The 22,319-nt window shown below is 37.1% G+C and overlaps 1 protein-coding gene across 4 annotated transcripts in view; it reads right to left on the reverse strand.

Moving 5' to 3' along the window:
• Nucleotides 1-22,319, reverse strand: part of LOC138427298 (glutamate carboxypeptidase 2) — a 72,407-nt gene that overhangs the window by 48,484 nt on the left and 1,604 nt on the right. For all 4 annotated transcript variants that reach the window (XR_011251946.1, XM_069566643.1, XM_069566644.1 and 1 more), the window contains exons 2-4: nt 20,828-20,933; nt 14,351-14,537; nt 9,053-9,154 (exon numbers count right to left, since the gene is read on the reverse strand). Coding sequence is in view for 3 of the 4 variants with exons in the window: in XM_069566643.1 (XP_069422744.1) it covers nt 9,053-9,154; nt 14,351-14,537; nt 20,828-20,933 (395 nt within the window). In the remaining variant the exon portion in view is untranslated. The remainder of the gene's footprint in view (nt 1-9,052; nt 9,155-14,350; nt 14,538-20,827; nt 20,934-22,319) is intronic.

Here is a 22,319-nt window from a genome sequence, read left to right on the forward strand (position 1 = left end):
GGAAAAGGATTACTTTTAGCTATTATTTTTCTTCCCAAGATTGATGCAAGATTAACAAAGTATTGATGATAGCACTGTATGTCTGGTTTATAATCATTAGCCTTCCCTAGAGCACACTTTTATGCCAACTGTGAATACACAGCCATTAACCAATTTGGTTCCAGTGAATTCTGTTTAGCATAAATGTTCTACTTGACATTTATTCATATTTAATATCACCAACTTTGGGAAAACTGACTACTTCTTTAAATGCCTGTAAATTGTAGCTACCTTTTAATCTGCACATCTCACAAGACAAATTAGGATGCAGAAGGGAGAGGAGAAGAAATTAGTTTGAAAATGACAGAAGACTTTGAAAATGAAAACAAGTGTGGGCAGACAAGTCCTCTTGGCACTTCACAAATGCAAGCTGTCATTGCTAGTTAGAAAAAATCTTTGTTTTCAGACAATGACCTTCTTGTAAAATTTACACTGCACAATTGTTCTATAACTGGAAATAATTAACAATGTTGCACTGTTAGAATTTTCCATTTCTTTCAAGCTCCCATCTTCCTGCTCTTGTTAATAGAGATAGAATTGGGACATAAGACCAATGGTTCTCAAAGCATGGTTCCTGAACCCAGAGTCAATACCATCTAGGACCTTACCAGAAACAAACCCTCAGGCTTCACCCAAGATCTAGTGACATTTAGGGGGTGTGAATCAGAATCTGTGTTTTATAAGCCCTCTAGATTATTGTGATACAAGCTAAGTTCAAGAACCACTGAATTAAACTATAATTACAGACACTGTTGAATTGCTAGTTTCAAATAACCTAAAGCAGAACTTCTCTGATAGCTCAGTTGGTAAAGAACATGCCTGCAACAGGAGACCCCAGTTCAATTCCTGGTTTGGGAAAATCCTCTGGAAAAGGGATAGGCTACCCACTCCCATATTCTTGAGCTTCCCTTGTGGCTCAGCTGGTAAAGAATCCACTTGCAATGTGGGAGACCTCGGTTCGATCCCTGGGTTGGGAAGATCCCATGGAGAAGGGAAAGGCTACCCTCTCCAATATTCTGGCCTGGAGAATTCCATGGACTGTATAGTCCATGGGGTCGCAAAGAGTCGGACATGACTGAGCCACTTTCACTTTCAGAGGATTCAGACGTAGATCCACAGACTGCGTGTGCTTAGTCACTTAGTTAAGAGCAGGATCCTCTGTCCATAGGGATTCTCCAGGCAAGAATACTGGAGTGGGCAGCCTATTCCTTCTCCAGGGAACTTCTCATCCAGGAATCGAACCAGGGTCTCCTGCATTGCAGGTGGATTCTTTACCAGCTGAGCTACATGAGATCCATAGATGCTCACACTGAAATATCCTAAGAACACATACAGACATACATAATTAAAAAATAAAACACTCCACTGCCTGGGTTATACGTAATCCAATGAAACACACCAGCCAGCAAACCATTTTAGTATTTGGACATACACAAGTTCTTGGAGATTCCCTTGGAGAATCACATGTATCTTCCAGTCTCCCACTAATGTAGAAGAGTTTAAATCTACTTGAAAGAAATGAGTTAATCATCTCTATAATATAATTTTCGTATGAGTAAAATAATTCTGTCATAACTGGACAGTTGCATTTCAAAGAATCAAACTGGACCACTTTCTCACACCATTAAAAAAAATTTCAAAACGGATTAAAGAGTTATATGTAAGACCTGAAACAATAAAACATCTAGAAGAAAACATAGGCAGCCCACTCTTTGACATCTGTCTTAGCAATATATTTTCTTTTTGGATAGGTCTCCTCAGGCAAGGGAAACAACAGCAAAAGTAAACAAATGGGATGACCTCAAACTAAAAAGTTTTGCACAACAAAGGGAACTAACTCTTAATACAACTAAAAGGTTGCCTACTGAATGGGAAAATGTATTTGCAAATGATACATCTGATGAGAGGCTAATATCCAAAATATACAAAGAATATAAACAAACAACCCGACTGAAAAAATGGACAGAAAATGGAATAGTCATTTTTCCAAAGCAGACATACAGATCGCCAACAGGCACATGAAAAGATGTTCAACATCATTAACCATCAGGGAAATGAAAACTAAAACCACAATGAGGGACTTACTTTCCAAGCAGTCCAGTGGTTAACACTCTGTGGTTCCACTGAAGGGGCACAGGTGTGGTCCCTGGTCAGGGGGGAGCTAAGATCCCACATGTTGTGAGGCACAACCAAAAAAAGAAAAAACACAGTGAGATATCACCTTACACCTATCAGAATGGCTATCACCAAAAAGACAACAAATGATGTGATGGTGAGGATGCAGAGAAAAGGGAACACTCTGGCACAGTTGGTAGGCTTCCCAGGTGGCTCCATGGTAAAGAATCTGCCTGTCAATGCAGGAAATACAAGAAAAGATCCCTGAGTCAGGAAGATCCCTTGGAGGAGGAAATGGCAACCCACTCCAGTATTCTTGCCTGGAAAATCCCATAGACAAAGACGCTTGGCAGGTTACAGTTCATAGGGCTGCCAAGAGTCAGACATAACTGGGCACACACACACACTGGCATGGGCAGTTGCTATGGAAAACAGCATGGTGGTCCCCTCCAAAATTAAAAATAGAACTGCCGTACAATGCAGGAATTCCACTCTTGGGGAATATCCAATCCTGGGGTATTTATCAGAAAACAAAAACACCAATTCAAAAAGACACATGCAACCCTATGTTCACTGCATCATCATTTACAATAGTCAAGAAATGGAAGCAACTTAAACTCCCATCAAGGAAGAGAGATAAAGAAGATGTGGTAAATATAATCTACAATGCAATATTACTCGGCCATAAGAAGAATGAAACCTTGTCATTTGCATCAACACGGATGGACCTAGAGGGTATTCAGCTGAGTGAAATTAGTCAGAATGAGAAAGACAAATACCTGATCACTTGACTTATATGTGGAATCTAAAAAACACATGAATAAACGAAGCAAAATAGGAACAGTCATAACTACCAACTAAGCTGGTAGTTGCCAAAGGGGAGGAAGTGAAAGGATGAGAGAAATACGTGAGGGAGATTGAGAAGTATAAACTTCCAGTTACAAAACAAAGAAACAGGTATGAAATGTACTGTCTGGAGAATATAATCAGTAACTATTAATATATCATCTTTGTGTAGTGATAGATGGTAACTAGACTCATTGTGGTGATCATTTGGAAATATACAAAAATAATGAATCATGTTGTATAACTGAAACTAATAGAGTGTTATGGGTCAACTGTACTTCAAAAACAAATGCATAGAGATCAGATCTGTGGTTACCAGAGATGGAGGGTGAGGGGTACAGGGTACTGGACAAAGGCAGTTCACGGGTATAAACTTCCAGTTAGTACTAGACTTGAAATGTACAACATGGTAGATAAAATTAATTCTGCTGTATCTAATATATGAAAGTTGTCAAGAGAGTAAATCCTAAGAGTTTTAATCACAAGAAAAAAATTTTTTTTCTGTTTCTTTGTATCTTTATCACTAAATTTATTGTCATAATTTTGTCATGATGTATGTAAAGTCAACTCATTATGTTGTGTATCTTAAGCTCGTTTAGCTTGTTTAGTTGCTGAGTCGTATCTGACTCTTGCCACCCCGTGGACTCTAGCCCACCAGGCTCCTCTGTCCATGGGATTCTCCAGGTAAGAATACTAGAGTGGGTTGCCACTTCCTTCTGCAGGGGATCTTCCTGATACAGGGATCGAGCCCATGTCTTCTGCATTGCAGGCAAATTCTTCACTACTGAGCCACAGGGAAAGCCCCAAACTTATATCCTATTCACATACCAATTACATCTCAGTAAAACTAGAGTCCCTTGGACTGCAAGGAGATCCAACCAGTCCATTCTGAAGGAGATCAGCCCTGGGATTTCTTTGGAAGGAATAATGCTAAAGCTGAAACTCTAGTACTTTGGCCACCACATGCAAAGAGTTGACTCACTGGAAAAGACTCTGATGCTGGGAGGGATTGGGGGCAGGAGGAGAAGGGGACAACAGAGGATGAGATGGCTGGATGGCATCACCGACTTGATGGACATGAGTTTGAGTGAACTCCGGGAGCTGGTGATGGGCAGGGAGGCCTGGCGTGCTGCGATTCATGGGGTCGCAAAGAGTCAGACATGACTGAGCAACTAAACTGAACTGAAAACTAGAAGAAAACAAATGAAAAAACAACAAGAAACAAAAAACAATGTACAAAAACTAATTGGGGAATTTTCATTGATTATAGAGTAAACCCACAAACTAATGAGCACTTATCTTATAAAACTCTGTCTTCCCAGCCAGAAATATGATCTTCTTTATACGTAATATTGTCACTGCTCAAAAAATTTCACTGTTCTTCAACCAGTTCACACTCATTTAATAATTTTTACAATTCATTTTATATTTGAGGGCTATTTTAATACATATTTGTTATATTTTCTGCTATTATATATCATTTTTCCTTATATTTAATTGGTAATATCAAAGCTATTTTTAAATAAAGAGTTATTAGTATTTTGGGGATATTCTGACTGTATCACTGTAAATAAAGAATGAGGAAATTAAGAAAGACCCAAATTGTGAAAATATAAAGAGAACACTGGACAATGTCACAATAAAAGAATTCTTTTTAGTAAAAAGCATTATAGACAACATGAACAAATATGAATAAAATTAGAAGCTGTTTGCAATATTTAAACCAATATGTTATGAGTAACTAAAATATTTAAAAAACCACTGAAGTTAGAAAGAAAATGGCCAGAAATTCAACAGGAAAAGATGGCTGGTAATCATTTCACAGCATTAAAAAAAAAAAAAACACACACACACACAAAAACAGAATAACTAACAAATAAGTGTGCTTAGATATGTATGATCTCATTTTTAATCAAAAATGTGAATCAAAATTAATTGAAACAATAACACAATTCAGTTCAGTTAAGTTGCTCAGTCATACTCAACATTTTGTGACCCAAAGGACTGCAGCACACCAGGCTTCCCTTTCCATCACCAACTGCTGGAGCTTGCTCAAACTCATGTCCACCAAGTCAGTGATGCCATCCAACCATCTCATCCTCTGTTGTCCCCTTCTCCTCCTGCCTTCAATCTTTCCCAGCATCAGAGTCTTTCCCAGTGAGTCAGTTCTTCACATCAGGTGGCCAAAGTATTGGAGTTTCAGATTCAGCATCAGTCCTTCCAATTAATATTCAGGGTTGACTTCCTTTAGGATTAACTGTTTTGATCTCCTTAGTGTCCAAGGACCCTCAAGAGTCGTCTTCTCTAGCATCACAGTTGGAAAGCATCAATTCTTTGGTGTTCTGCTTTCTTTACGGTCCAACTCTCACATCCATACATAACTACTGGAAAAACCATAGCTTTGACTATATGGACCTCTGTCGGCAAAGTGACATCTCTGCTTTTTAACATGCTGACTAGGTTTGTCATAGCTTTTCTTCCAAAGAGCAAGCATCTTTTAATTTCATAGCTACAGTCACCATTTGCAGTGATTTTGGAGCCCAAGAAAATAAAGTCTGTCAGTGTTTCCATTGTTTCCCCCATCTATTTGCCATGAAGTGACTGGAACAAATACCATGATCTTCGTTTTTCGAAAGCTGAGTTTGAAGCCAGCTTTTCACTCTCCTCTTTCACCTTCATGAAGAGGCTCTGTAGTTTCTCTTCACTTTCTGCCATAAGGGTGGTGTCATCTGCATATTTGAAGTTATTGATGTTTCTCCCAGCAATCTTGATTCCAGCTTGTGCTTAATCCAGCCTAGCATTCTGTATGATGTACTCTACATAGAAGCTAAATAAGCAGGGTGACAATATAGAGCCTTGACATAACTCCTTTCCCAATTTGGAACCAGTCTGTTGTTCCATGTCCGGTTCTAAGTGCTGCTTCTTGACCTGCATACAGATTTCTCAGGAGGCACGTAAGGTGGTCTGGCATTTCCATGCCTTTCAGAATTTTCCACAGTGTTTAGTGATCCACACAGTCAAAGGTTTTGATGTAGTCAATGAAACAGAAATAAGATGTTTTTCTGGAACTCTCTTGCTTTTTCTATGACCTAACAGATATTGACAACTTGACCTCTGGTTCCTCTGCCTTTTCTAAACCCATTTTGAACATCTGGAAGTTCTCAGTTCACGTACTGTTGATACCTGGCTTGGAGAATTTTGAGCATTACTTTGCAAGTGTGTGAGATGAGTACAATTGTGCAGTAGTTTGAACATTCTTTGGCATTGCCTTTCTTTGTGATTGGAATGAAAACGGACCTTTTCCAGTCCTGTGGCCACTTTTGAGTTTTCCAAATCTGCTGGCATTTGAGTGCAGCACTTTAACAGCATCATCTTTTAGGATTTGAAATAGCTCAACTGGAATTCCATCACCTCCACTAGCTTTGTTCATAGAATCACAGAAAGCTAACCAAGCTAATCACATGGATAATAGCCTTGTCTAACTCAATGAAACTATGAGCCATGACATGCAGGGCCACCCAAGATGAATGGGTCATGGTAGAGAGTTCTGACAAAACCTGGGCCACTGGAGAAAGGAAATAGCAAACCACTTCAGTATTCTTGCCTTGAGAACCCCACAACTAGATAGGCAAAATTTAGAAAGTTATATAACCTCAATTGTTGATGAAAATGTGAGGAAAAAGGAACACTCATATAGAATGTTGCAAGGAGCAATAAACTGCTGCAGTCTGAACATTGTGAAATGTAGTATTCCTTACAAACTGGCAATCCCACTACTGGTTTACTGTACACAGAGAAACCCTTGCAAGCCCATACAGGGACATGTATAAGCACATGCTCTCCACACTGTGGTAATTCAGATTTAGAGGCAAACCACATGTTTGCCACTAAGAGAATGGATAAGTTACATGTGGTGTGCACATAAAATGGGGTACTATGCAACAGTAAAAAGTAATGAACCACTCTGACATAAAAATAGATTTTTTAAAAATAGCTAATTGAAAATAGTCATGGACCAAGACTGAAGGTATAATATTATTTGCATATATTCAAAATATACCAATCACTAATAAGCCCATGTTTTTATAAGAATAGATACATTCCTAAAAGTATAAATACATTATGGATGGTGGCAGGGTGTAGGGGATGTAGAGAAAAGGAATGAGATTGAAAATAAGGATAAAAGATGAAAAGAAAGAAACTAAATTAGGAATCTTACATGGACCTATGATGGTAATGTGCCTTACCCAGAAGATAAAGTCTATGTAATTCTAGACACCTGAGATCTAAAATATATTATCTCTTCATTCCGTTTTTATATCCTTTATTTCTATGTTATATCAATTATGAAGTAACTACAATGACTATAAGGAAACTATTTATGTGCAAATTTGGGGGAGAATTTTTCTAATATTGCACCATTAACTATGATGTTAACTATTCATTTGAAACAAATTTTATACAACTATAGAAAATATTCCAAACCTGTGAGAGTTTTTAAATATGTTAATCAAATGCATTAGAAAATAATAAAAAAGAGTATGTTTTTAAACTTTACATATTAAAAAATATAGCATTGCCTAATATTAAATCATAGGTTTAATAATTAATTAAAAACATAGGTTTATTGCCTATGTTTTTACAATAAACATTAACTAACTGGTGAAGTGTTTTAGTCACTCAGTAGTGTCTGACTCCGCAATCCCTTTGACTGTAGCCTGGCAGGCTCCTCTATCCATGAGATTTTCCACATAAGAACACTGGAGTGGGCTGCTATTTCCTTGGAGCTTTAAATATTAATTCAGTTCTAAATGTAAATTTTTTACTAGGGATGTTTCTGATGATAGTCAAGTGTCTATCTCTCTACTGAGTGATACTTACCTCAATATTCCAACTTCTTGGAATATCCTAGGTGCCTCAAACTCTATATATGTCCAAAACTGAACCTGCTGCTGCTGCTAAGTCGCTTCAGTCGTGTCCGACTCTGTGCGACCCCATAGACAGCAGCCCACGAGGTTCCCCCGTCCCTGGGATTCTCCAGGCAAGAACACTGGAGTGGGTTGCCCTTTCCTTCTCCAATGCATGAAAATAAAAAGTGAAAGTGAAGTCGCTCAGTCATGTCCGACTCTTCGCGACCCCATGGACTGCAGCCCACCAGGCTCCTCTGTCCACGGGATTTTCCAGACAAGAGTACTGGATGGGTTGCCATCGCCTTCTCCAAAACTCAATCTACCTGATGTCAAATACTATAGCAAGAGAGGTAACATTTTAAAAGACATCAATAAATTATATTCAACTCTTTCAAGTTTAGCTTTCTTATAAAAAAAAACAAAGTACTATCCAAGAATCTGGGGATTTACTATGAAAACTCAGATAATAAATATGCACACTGCCTTATTAAGTAAACCATATAAATTTTCTAAAAAGGATATCTGTATTCTTCATTTGAAAATGGCAACAATTTCAAATTCTCATTCAAGTTCTTTATAAAATTAATCCAAGTCTTACAACGGTAGCAAAATATGTAGTATTTTCATATGGTGGAAAATAATTGGCAATAAAAAAAGAAAATCTATGGATAAGTGCAAAACGTGAATTTTCACAGGTCCTATACTTACAAATGCTATCAATTCCATTTATATGAATTTCTAGTGTAGGCAAAGCTAATCAAAAGTGGCCAAAAAAAAAAAAACACTGGAGAATGAGAATGACTGCCTTGGGAGTATGTGGCGATGACTGGGAAGGGGCTTAGAAGTACATTCTGAAGTGACAGCAATATTCTGTGTGTAGATGGTGCTTTCATTACACAGGTGTATGCATTTGTCAAACAAATGTTCACTTTGGATATCCCCATCTCAGTGCGGTAAATTTTATCCAAAAAAACACTATGAACACAAAATGTATATTCCTTCTTATTACTAAGACATTCTATTTCTTAAAATTAGGAAAAGATAAATTTGGATTGCATCAAAACCCTCCACAATACCCTTTTAATTATTGCCTGCATGTACAGGGAAGTTCTGTTTGTTGTTTTTATCACGTGCATGTTTACCTCTGGCATTCCTTGTGGGGAAAAGGCACTGAAGGGCGGCACAGCGCCTGAGACATTTTCATATCCCGGAGGAGGTGGTTCAAATAACGATGTGTTGAAAATCTGGAGAAGCAAACCATAATAATCAGAAGCAAGTCAGGTAAAGCTTAATTACTACAGTCAAGCAAAGAAATGCGTATCATCTCTTTCGCCAGGAGAGGGTTAATCAAGACTTTTTATTTTAAAGATGCAGATCAAAGAGCCAGCCCTGTGCTAGAAGCTGTGAGGAGTTCAAGAGGTGAATAAACTACAGACCTTCAGAGGGTCTACAAGCACCAGCTTTTGATTTAGAAGGAAAAGTTCACTTTCCAAATAAAAAAATAACATCACGTAGTGTTATTAGTTGGAGAAGGCAATGGCAACCCATCCAGTACTTTTGCCTGGAAAATCCTATGGATGGGGGAGCCTGGTAGGGTGCAGTCCATGGGGCCACTAAGAGCTGGACGTGACTGAGAAACTTCACTTTCACTTTTTACTTTCATGTATTGGAGAAGGAAATGGCAACCCACTCCAGTGTTCTTGCCTGGAGAATCCCAGGGACCGGGGAGCCTGGTGAGCTGTTGTCTATGGGGTCGCACAGAGTTGGACACGACTGAAGCGACTTAGCAGCAGCAGCAGCAGCAGCAGCAGTGTTATCAGTCACTTATAAAAATGCTAAGCTAATTACTTATAAACAAATTAAAGGTTAAATTCAATTCTAACCAAACATAATTTTTCAAGTGTATCACTGACACTGTTAAGTGGGAATCAATATTATTTTACTTTCCAAACTACTAAAAGAAATATAATTAATAAAATTAACCATTGCCCCACCCCCAAAAAAGAAGAAAAGAAAAAAAAAAGAGAGAGAGAGAAAAAGCAACATTGGGGGGAAAAGTAAAAGTAAAAATCATATAAGTATTATTACTGTAAGTCAGTAATAACAATTTTTTTAATTTTTTAAAAAAGCTTAGTATGTCAGACTAGATAAATTCAACTGTGTACCATTTTACAAGAAGCTACTTAAACATATGATCACAGTAAGTCTGAAAGTAACAACGCAGAAAAAGAAACACTAAACAAATACAGTTTATGTCTAATGGAAGAGCTCCAAACTACAGTAATTGACAGAATTCAAAACGGAAATAAAAATAATCCACAATTATGGTGAGAAAATCTAATATTCCTTTCCTAGTAATTAATAAAAATAGACGAAATGAGAGCACATCAAGGATAAAGGATATTTTAGCCAAACAATTAACAAATTTTAACTAATAAGCAAATATGAAAATATTAAATTCAAAATTGAAAATATTTTTTTCAAACAACAAGAGAACATTTATAAAAATTGATGACATAATAGACTGTAAAGAAATGACTGCAAAGGATTAGAGTCATACAAATTACAATTTTTGATCACAATGTAGTTAATATAGAAAATCAGATTTTGTGAGATATACTTGAAGGAGTTCTTAGAAGGAAATGTATGGTTTTAAATACTTATATTAGAAAAGAAGAAAAGCCCAACATCAATAAATTAAGCATTCAATTGAAAATTTACAAAGAACAGCAAAATAGAGACTAGGAAGGTAAAGGGGGAAGTTAAGAAAAAAATATAATATAAATAAATAATATTAGGAGTAGAAAAACAGGCATATCTATAGATCTTGCAAAAAAGATTGTAAGAAAATACTAGGAAGAACTATGCCAATAATTGAAAATTTAGATGAAATGGAAAAATGCATTTAAAAAAATTAAAACTGACATAACAGTGCATTTAAACAAATCTGAATACTCTCATAACTAAAACGAAATTGAATCAGTAGCTTAAAATCTTCCATATATCAAAGTATCAAAACCAAGTGGTTTTCCTTTGATCTGAAATACTAAAAGATTTTTTAAATACAACACAACCTATTTCAGAGATTAAAAACTCATTTTATAAGGCAAGTATAATTTAGAAATTATAACTGAATAAGCAAATTGCAGAAATACAGGCCAAACATGTTAGCAATAAATGTATACAGATATGAGTTGAAAACTCTACTACAGACTAATATTATACATTTCAAAATGTAAACTAATCTATTATATCATTTATTATAATTATCATTATGAAAAAGAAAACTTATATGTTCATCTCAAAAGTTATCCAGAAAAAGAAAAAATTTCTGATAAAATTCAATATAAATTCATGAGAAAAAAAAGTCTTAGTGAACTTGAAAAGTGATTTAGTGCATGCTGTGCTAAGTCGATTCAGTTGTCTCCAGTCTCTGTGATCCCACGGACAGAAGAGCATACTGGAGTGGGTTCCCATGCCCTCCTCCATTGGATCTTCCCGACCTAGGGATCGAACCCACGTCTCTTACGTCTCCTGCATTGGAAAGTGGGTTCTTTACCACTAGTGCCACCTGGAAAGCCCTGAATCAAGGTAACCTGACATAAATATCAAAATTAAGGTGAAACATTAAAGGCATTCAAGGCAAGGACCCCTGCTTTCTTCACTTCCTTTCAATATTAAACTATAGGTCCTGGCCAGTGCAGTAATTTAAAGGTGCTGGGAGATGGAGAGTGAATCTGAGCTGATATTATACTAAAGCACCAGTTACCTCCTTCAGATGCTAACAGAATCTAAAATGAAACCAAATCAACTACTACTCTTCAAAAATGCCCACATCTTCCATTTTTCCTGTAATTCTTCTCTGGTCCACATAGAGAACAAACTGAACTGAATCACTGGGGAAAATTCTAAGAAAAACTATGCTAAAGCGCAGTAAAAATCCACCTTGAGACAAAGTCATCACATCAGCAAGTCTTTCAGTCAAGGAAGCATTCAAGCTAGTCTCACTGGATTAGCCTTTATGGTAACCTTCTATTTTACAGCATCACTGAGCAGGTGGACTTCACATCAAGTTTATGAGTTATTCCAACAACTGGGAAAAGTTTCTTATGGTCAAGGAAATGACTTTGGGTGACTTCATCAAAGACAGACAATACACCAGTGAGCAATGTTCACTATCCAACATTCACTAACATAGCCTCAAACTATGTATTCTGAGTATAACTAAAATAATTTTGGTTTACAAATTTGTACTTAACTTTTGCAACATAAAAAGGCAATATATATATATATAGGTCAATCTATATGGCACATTATCCCTACATAAATAAAGAGAAAATAATGCATAATATGTATTGAAAACATTTCTGGTAGAATCTATAAAATATGAATCATATTTGTTATCTGTGGGAAGGGGAACATGTCTGTGCCATGCAGGGCAGTAAAGTTCGTAGTTTACCTAGCTTGGCTATGAACGGTCAGTCACATTAATTGATCTGGGAGATTGGGACCCAGTAAGAGAGCATCTGTAGTCGGGGCAGAGGGGTGAGAATAGAGCTGACCTGTCATAAGGTCAAAAGAAAATGCTTGAATCTGAAACACAAGCAATACAAGCACATCATTTAAAGAAACAGAAGCAAATATCAAAAGAATCAGCTCAGGGCTGAACAGTGATTCCCTCAGGGAAGAGGGAAATAGGGAAGAAGCAAGGCCCTTTGAAGAACTGTGTGAATATTTATGTACAGATATAACTTAGATAAAAACAAAATTGAATTAATGATATAATTTTCAAAAAAGTTAATAAGCTTTTGGCAGCTAACCCCATTCAGGAAAACCTCCAAAATAAAACTTCTACATTATATGTTTATGTTACGGGACAGGCTTTAGAAATTTCATAAATGCTTATAATAGGAAAAACAAATAATAAAATGGAATAAAAGCAAAGGTAGGGATGAAACTGGGAAATGAAGAGGAAGAAAAGAGAAGAAAAGTGAAAGTTTGTTACTTTCCTCATTGTATACAATCACCAAATTTGAGAAAGCAAATTTGGCTTAATGCATTTTTTTAACCTTAATATTTTTTTAAAAAAATTTTACAGTGTTGTTTTGGTTTTTGCCACACAACAACGCAAATCAGTCTTAATTATACACACACGTCATTACAGAGCACCAGACTGGGCTCGCTGTGCTACACAGGGACCTCTCACCAGCTGTTCATCTTAAACCAATAGTGTGTATATGTTGATGCTACTTTCTCCATTTGTCTCACTGTCTCCCTCCCCGACTGTTTCCACGTATTTTTTAATATTACTGGCATTTTACTATGTGATCAAATACTCTCCCTAAATGTACTTTTTAAATAATTATATAGATAATGTCACCACTTATAAAGGCTATGGAATTTTATGGAGTATATTGGTATTCCCCACACCAACCTTAAAAATATTTTTATAATTGTGAAATGATTTGAGAGTATTTTTAAAAGTTAAACTGTATTAACTACTATAATTTTAAAAGAGTGAATATGTAAAGTTTCAACTCATATTAGGAAATTTACCATGGGATTATATCACTGACTGCAAAATAGCATATTAATCATTAAGAAGCAGCTGATTCATCAGTCAATAAGAGGAGGTGATTAAAAATTTGTATGTACAAAAATCACATGATATTTTGTGCTGACCAATCAAACTGGATACATTTGAAGCTATATGCAATTTAGAAGCTCCAGAGAAGGGGACTCAAGAAAGCTATCTAGAGGAAAAGGGCTATTTTAGATATGGATATGGTAGCTCTAAGGCAAATAGTGATGAATATATGAGTTATATTTTATGAGCTTTCAAATTGAATATACATCATGCTATGAAATATCTCAACTACTTGTATCATCTTCTTTTCCAATTATGTGCCCTAACTAGCAAAGAAGACTGTAAATTTTTAGCATAGATGTAATTCTCTAGTGTTTCTCTCCAAACTCTCTTCTTTCCAAACGCCCACACCCAAGTTCTAGGTACACAGCTGAATACATGATCATAGGAAATATAATCATGAATTACCAATAAAACTCTACTGGCTCAAACAACACATCTCTCAATTTCCTAGCATCCTCAAATTGATGCATGATCTTTTATCATCTGAACCAATCAAAAGTGTATCTAATTTAGCTGTAGTTTACTAACATATATTTTGTTAGTGAACAATAGTTAAAAAGAAGAAAATAGCAACTGTCATGAAGCATCAATTTCTCAGAATCTCTTCAACATCACATTAAATTCAAACATCATTAAGAAAGAGTTGGCACCAACAGGAAGATCATTAAAGGCATCATTCACAACCGTCAATACTCATTTCTATCAGTGTTTGGAGATGGCACAGGGCATTCTTTTACAGAAGGCATTTCAAAAGAGAAGATGGGGGAGCTTATTTTTTCTTTCTTTTTACCTCATTTCCATCTTCATCAATTATTGAGATGTAGTTGGGAACAGTCTCATTTGGATAGGACAACAGGACATCATAATGGGCTAACTCAACAGAATCCAGGCCAAATTCTTTCCACTGAGCTTGAATTTCCTTTGCAAGCTGGAAGTTTTGTTCTGTTCCAGCCAAATGTGGTATCCGTGTAAAATTACTGTTGAACAAAAATTGAAAGTGGTTAGAAATTGTTTAGTTAGCCTTTGTCTTAAATCAACAACCAAATAAAGCAGATTTACATTAAAAAAAATACTTTTAAATGCTACACCTTAAAAAAGCAAAGTGGTACTATTATCAAGTCAAATAGATTTTAAAGTGTGTTTTAAAATCTTCATGCTCTAATTTGTACTCATTCAAGAGAAAAATCAGAAAAACTGATCTTCATAGAAAATTGGTAAGTGTACGCCTGTAGAGGATCTCTCCATATTAGATGAAGAAAGTGTTCTATTCTTTCCTTAAGACTCAGGCATATTTGAACTTTCATGGAATTATCTATTTATTTTACCTTGTAAAATATAATTGGAAAGTAAAAAATATTTTCAGCCAAAGATCAAGCTGTGACATTCTAAGAACTACTGATAATCACATTTATTTTAAAATAATGAACATTATAGCCAAGTGAGAAACCTTTTGACTAGCAACCATTTTAAATTGCCTTCTTTAAGAAGTAATTTGGACATATTTACACACGCTCAAACTGAATCTTTTGTACTCCATTCACCATGCATTCTAAGTATAATACTAAAAATCAACAATGATAATTAGTCTGACCAAGAATATCTTTAACAAATAACAAACTATGTGGCTAAAATTTTAGCTACCACAAGTATTTTCAAGAATAGACTAATTTCTCATTTAATATGTGTAGATACTGGGGCTTTTGTTTTAAAATTCTCTTTCTTGGAAATTTATTGTTTCCTTGAAGATTCAGTTCACTGTTATTTTCAATTTAAGTAGATTCAAAAAAAAAATCCCATATGACAAAGCATCATGTGTCATGAAATGACATTTATTCATTTCTAGCTTACAAATGTCTTGAGCTTCATGAGTTTGTCATTCTAATTATGTAGGTTTTTCTAAACTCAACCTACTTCCATTCTTACAGTGACTGAAAAAAAAAATAACCAACATAGCTATAGTCATCCTAATTTCAAGTGCTAAATCAACTGTGTATCTTACAAAAAAAATAAGGGAGGAAGGGGAGTCCTGGGATTAACTTTATAATTAGAGTAAAATCATTTAAATTTTTATTTACAAAAACAGTACTACAATTCTCATTCAATAAATATTTAGAAGTTTAAAACCCTACGTATGATTTCTAATGTGTATTTGCAAAATACAGTAATGAAAAGAACACAATTTTAAGAGGCAGCTGAGGCATCTATGCATTTCCTCATCGACCTGGAAAGAAAATATTACACAGCCAACATGTTGCTCTTTTATTCCCGATTACACAAATCCAAACTGTAACATAACTAAAATAGATGCAAAGTATGTAAATTTCCTGAAGTCATAGCTATACCTCTATTCTTACATGAATAATTCTTACATGAATTGTTACGGGGGGGCTTGACCCTGCCCACACAAACACACACACACAGGAGATCATTATCAGACTTTATTATCGAAATGACTCCCCTAAAACTAAATTCCCCTGCCAAGATCATGATGAATCTCTCTATCCAAAAAGCCTCATTCCTTTTTCTCATTCAGTCTCTATTCCTGTCAGGATTAAGGAGTGTCAAAGAAAAAGGCAGATTGAAGCCAAGTAGTACCTCGAAGGGCCCTCACAGATACAAAAGCCCCACAGAGCCCCCCCGTTTATATTTTGTAGTAAAAGGCTTTAATCTCCTAGGCCTTCCCTGAGTTCCAAAGAGCAGACACAAGCAATTACTATTATGGAAGTGAGCGAATACAGAAATAAAGGAAAAGTGGTAAAGCAAGAAAAGTAATGATAGTTTAAACAATATAACAATCTGATGTGTATCTTTGGGCTGTTCTGCAGAAACTGAGAACCCCACATAGCTGGAGTATGGTGACTACGTGCTGACCATAGGACATAGACCTGAGACTACTCAGAACCACAAAGTTGATGATTCAGATTTCTGAAACATCTTCTGGTTACCTCATCACCAACCAATCAGAAGAAAGTCCATGAGCTGCAACCAGCATCTCAAATGTTGTCTTTAAAAACCCTCCCCTTGAAAGCCATCTATGATTTCCGGTCGTTTGAGTATGAGGTTCTGTTCTCTCTGTTTGGCACCCTATAATAAACACCGTACTCCTTCACCTCAACCCAGTGGCAGTAGATTGACTTTGCTGCCCAGCACGCTAGCAGACCCAAGTTTCATCAGGTAACATGATGAGTGAAATTCCTGGTAAAAGTTTTGTTGTTATCAATTGACATACAACAAGCATGCTGTGATTAGCATTAGAATCCATTCATCTGGAGAAAAGTTGATCCTAAAAATGACGAGTAGGAAAAAAGATTTGTTTCCAAGGATAAATAACATCAATTGGCACAAAATCAGTGTACTACAGGTTTTGCCACTGTCTTGTTGTATGATCCTGGCCACGTCTTAAATTTCTCATTCATTGTGCGTGCTTAGCGGCTCAGTCGTGTCTGACTCTTTAAGACCTCCATGGACTGTAGCCCACCAGGCTCCTCTGTCCATGGGATTCTCTAGGCAAGAATACTGGAATTGGTTGCCACTTCCTCCAGGGGATCTTCGCAACCCAGGGATGGAACCTGAGGGTCCAGTGTCTCCTGCATTGCAGATGACAGGATTCTTGGCCCTCTGAGCCATCAGAGAAGCCCTCTCATTCATACAGAAGGAGATAATTGCTACCTCACTAATACACAAAGATCTGAGGCTCAATGAGACATCTGGTAATAAACAGAAGTTCCTATTTTTTTGTTTTAATCAATTGAGAAGTGTGCCACAATTTCTTGACCTACTAGAATATCAAGTTATTTTTAAATTTATTTGAATAACTTATTAACTATCCAAAATAGCTAACATTGTGCATTTTAAAAATAGGCACATACATCTCTGTCTGGCTAGAAAACTTTAAATATGTCCTAAGTATCATTATGTCATCTCAATTAATAAAGGGAGCTATTGATGTATGTTTTAATACACTACATTTGGTTTACGAGTGAACAATGCTTAGAGACATTAGGTGACTTAAAGACAACCAGTGAAAGGTAGAACTGGTATTCAAATGCAGATCAGTGAAATTCTAAAACATTCCTCTAAAATAACCTTGTCTTCCAGAACAGGTAGAGGAAGAATGCAAAACAATGAACAAATCTGAGACTTTAACCAGGCGTTACAAAACAAAAGGAAAACAGGGGACAACCTTGCACGCCAAGGTTAATCCTCCCAGTCAGAGCCAAGTAACTTTGTTGTTTTTTTTTTTTTAGTTATTTATTTTTTTAATTTTAAAATCTTTCATTCTTACAGGCGTTCCCAAACATGAACCCCCCTCCCACCTCCCTCCCCATAACATCTCTGTGGGTCATCCCCATGCACCAGCCCCAAGCATGCTGTATCCTGCATCAGACATAGACTGGCGATTCAATTCTTACATGATAGTATACATGTTAGAATGCCATTCTCCCAAATCATCCCACTCTCTCCCTCTCCCTCTGAGTCAAAAAGTCCGTTATACACATCTGTGTCTCTTTTCCTGTCTTGCATACAGGGTCGTCATTGCCATCTTTCTAAATTCCATATATATGTGTTAGTATACTGTATTGGTGTTTTCTTTGAAACAGTAGAGAATCTTTAGCAGTAAAGCGAAGGGTTAGAAAAGGGGAGAAGACAGATCTGAGCCTTTAATGACCTTTAATCCTCCCAGTCAGGGTCAAGTAACTTCTAAACAGTAGAGAATCTTTAGCAGTAAATCAAAGGGTTAGAAAAGGGGAGAAGACAGATTTGAGCCTTTATAACGACCCCTGACCTAAGGGTATAAATAGACTGAACAGCTCCAATGGACAAATGGCAAACTGGAATTATGGGGAGTTCAGGAGGCTTCTGGAGATTCTGTGGCCCTTGGAGGGGTGAGTGGGGGTTCTGTTCATCTCTTTTTGTGTTAATGGTGAAAATTCTTGAGTTCTAAATGATGCCAAGCAGGGCCCTGTGGGGTTTCAGGCATGGAGGCCTTTTTGTCCCCCACTTCTATAGGCAAGACTCTATGTTCATGACCTTCCCTGAGTTCCAAAGGGCAGACTCAAAACAGCTGCTAATCAAGAGAGGGACAACCAGGAAACCACCTGAGATATGGTGAGATTAAAGGAATCAGAAAAAACTCATCAAGTTTAGGAGACCCAACCACCTGAGACCCTGCACACATGCTAACCCTGTCAGTTTGCAGAAGAATGCTAATACCTTGATCCTTGTCACATAACCCTATCTGACTATTTAACCTCTTCCATTCTCCAGGGCTTCCCCGTTAGCTCAGATGGTAAAGAGTCCGCCTACAAGGCAGGAGACCTGGGTTCGATTCCTGGGTCTGGAAGATCCCCTGGAGGAGGAAACGGTTACCCACTCAAATATTCGTGCCTGGAGAATCCCCCTGGCAGGTCATAGTCCATGGGGTCACAGAGTCGGACACCACTGAGTGACTAACACTATACATACTACTCTCCAGGGAGAGGAGCACAGTTCTTGAGGTACTCCTCCTCTGCCTGCCAAAGAAATAAAGTCACTCTTTCCTCATCCATAACTGTCTCTATATTTATGTTCATCATCGGTACACAGAGATTGTGTACAAGATCGGTACAAGATTTTGGCTGCATACACAGGAGATCTTGGTCAAGGCCATGGAGAATAAGCAAAAAGCTGAGGGCCCAGAAAGTGAGAGGGAAGGTATTCATTTTTCTTCTTTGCTGGTCACTCCATGTCACAGAGGATGAAATGGTTGGATGGCATCATTGACTCAATGGACATAAGTTTGAGCAAACTCCAGGACATAGTGAAGGGCAAGGAAGCCTGGCATGCTGCTGTCTATGGGGTCCCAAAGAGTCAGACACGACTTGGCGACTGAATAACAACAACCATGCCACAGGTCAGAAAAGGAAAAGGGAAGCAGAGGTAGCACCTGTCTAGGAGTGAAGATTATGTCTACAGACTTCCACTTTCATTACATCTATTAGACAAAACTACAGTAAAAGACACGCAAGAGGCAGAAAAATTTCCACAAAAAAAATTTTAAATTCCATATCTCTCACCAGAAATGGCCCTTATAAAGACTTGACAGATGCCCTAGCAAATTTTATTCATAGTTTTAATTCTAAAGACTATGTGTATATTCTCTCTGGTGTTAGTTGCCTCATTATGTCCACCTCTTTGAGATCCCATGGACTGTAGCCCACCAGGCTCTTCTGTCCATAAATTCTCTAGACAAGATACTGGAAAATGTAGTCATTCCCTTCTCCAGGGGATCTTCCCAACACAGGGGTCGAACCTGGGTCTGCTGCATCTATCTATCTGTCCACTTGGCTGTTTTTATATAAAATTATAACTTGCATTCATAAAGGAATCCTTTAATCATTATCAGGACTTCAAGTATTTTGTTTTGAAAGAGTCTAAGTATTCCAATCGATTAGTCAATAAAAGTGTTTTATTTTTAGTTGTCTTGCAAATACCTTTTAAATTTACTCATTTACTCTTTTTCTCTATACCAGGGATAGCTATTTCAGGAAATAGGCAGCAGGTTTTTACACTAGGTCACGCATATGCTCCCTAATTTCATGCTCATCATAACAGTATCACTATTCCCATTTTATAGATGTGAAATGAGAGCTCAGGAAGGTTACATATTCAATTGAAGTTATGTTAATATCAACAGGCAAAGATGGAATTTAAACTTGTCAATGTCCGACTTCAAAGTCCAAATTTATTCTTTTGACTTAAATACAGTATCTTCCTCTAAAACAGGAGTCAGCAAACTATGTTTCACTGACCAAATCCAGATCACTTCCTTTTTTTTTTTTTGTACAGCCCACAAGCTAAAAATGATTATCATGTTTTAGATAGGTGAAGAAAACCAAGAGGAATAATATTTTGTGACATATTTATACAAGGTTCAAATTTTATTTTGATAATATAAAGTTTTATGAAAAATGACCCTTATTCCAACATGTATTTCCTATCACTTCTTTGGTGCTACAATAGCAGAGCTGAGGAGTTGTGACAGAGATCAGCCAGCCTACGAAAGCTGGCTCTTTACAGGGAAAGTATGCTGACACCTGCTTTAAAACATCTATCATGATAAAGTTCAGCTGAGGGTACAATCCTTTTGAGATGAAATGTGATACAAGATCTTCAATAATAAGACTTTTTTTTTAAGTCAGTTTCTGTTTATGAAATAGTGGATCAAACTTCTAAACAGAATAACAAAATTTTTCAACTTGATATAAACTTTGAAGTATCTGCTTACTACAAGAAGGTCTTGATGTTCTCTGCTTTCAACTCATCCAAAAACGCTTTCTTTACATTATGCTGTGGAATGTTAGTAGCTTCACTGGAGGACTTTATAAACCATCCTGCAAAAGACAAACAAATATAGGAAATGGGGTATGACCTTACAGACAGAGCCTATTTTTCTTTATTATTTTATTTATCATAGGTAAAACACAAATTGTCCATGACCTCTGGCATTAACTGAGATTTCCTGAAGTTTTCTCTTGCCTACATCCATTGGAAAAAAAATCATGCACACAGACTTAATTACAAATCAGTCACAATATATTTTTAATCTAATTTCATTATGTATTGCTGTTATTCTAAGAAATGCTTTATGATATTAGCACTAAAATTAAATACACTTCAACTAATGGGGAAAAGGAAAGCAGAAAGGAGATCTACCTTCTTTCTCCTTCAAGCTTCTATCCCCAGTGACTATTTCTCTGCTGACCCAGAAGAAACATTTAGTAGATGTTTAATGAATTAATTATGAACATATTTCATGTACATAAATCATTTCAAAGAGTTGAAGGCAATTCAGTCTTGTAATTTGTTCTGGTTCTGACACTAAAACAAAGTGTGATAAAATATTTTGTGCTTCCAGTTGAAGGCAGGCTTGAGAAGTCCAACTTCAGAGAGCTACAATCAAACTGCAAGACACCCAACATCTCTGCAAGACAAACAGAGGCTAGAGGCAACGGGCAGGCAGTTCTCCCAGGACCATGATCCCTTGTAGCTGGCTTCATGACAGATATTCAGCTAAATGATACGATTTGTGCATAAATGGTTACCAAAACCACCCAGCTAGCTTTCATGGAGCTTTCCGATTATTAACCACATCCATGTTACACGCATGCATATATATATGTGTATTGAAATAAATGGTTGGCAGCAAATGGAAATACAGTTCCACCAGTATGTTTAAAAAAAAAGGGGGGACTTGGAAACGACTTTAAGATCACGGCACACGAGGGATGAAATGCTTGAATCGAGATCTGAAAAATGAGTTAGATAAAGAGGATGGAGGCCTGTGGGAGGGAAGGAGCAGAGAATCCTAGGGGAAAATTAACATTAATAAAGAACACATTCTGTGTAAGCCACTGTACAGGGCCGAGAGCAACACTGGGTACACACTCAGTCGCTTCAGTCGTGTCTGACTCTTTACAACCCCATGGACTGTAGCCTGCCAGTCTCCTCTATCCACCGGGTTCTCCAGGCAAGAATACTGGAGTGGGTTGACATGCCCTCCTCCAGGGGATCTTCCCGACCCAGGGATTTAACCCGTCTCCTGCATTGCAGGTTGATTCTGTACCCACTGAGCCACCTGGGAAGCCCAAGGGCAACACTAAGAAGCACAAAATGCTTCTAAAAGACAGAGAAGACTTCCCTGGTGGCACAGTGGATGGGAATCCACCTGCCAACACAGGGACACAAGCTGGATCCCCGGTTCGGGAAGATTATACATG

This window comes from Ovis canadensis, chromosome 21 (genome assembly GCF_042477335.2).
Source record: "Ovis canadensis isolate MfBH-ARS-UI-01 breed Bighorn chromosome 21, ARS-UI_OviCan_v2, whole genome shotgun sequence".
Taxonomy (NCBI): Eukaryota; Metazoa; Chordata; class Mammalia; order Artiodactyla; family Bovidae; genus Ovis; species Ovis canadensis.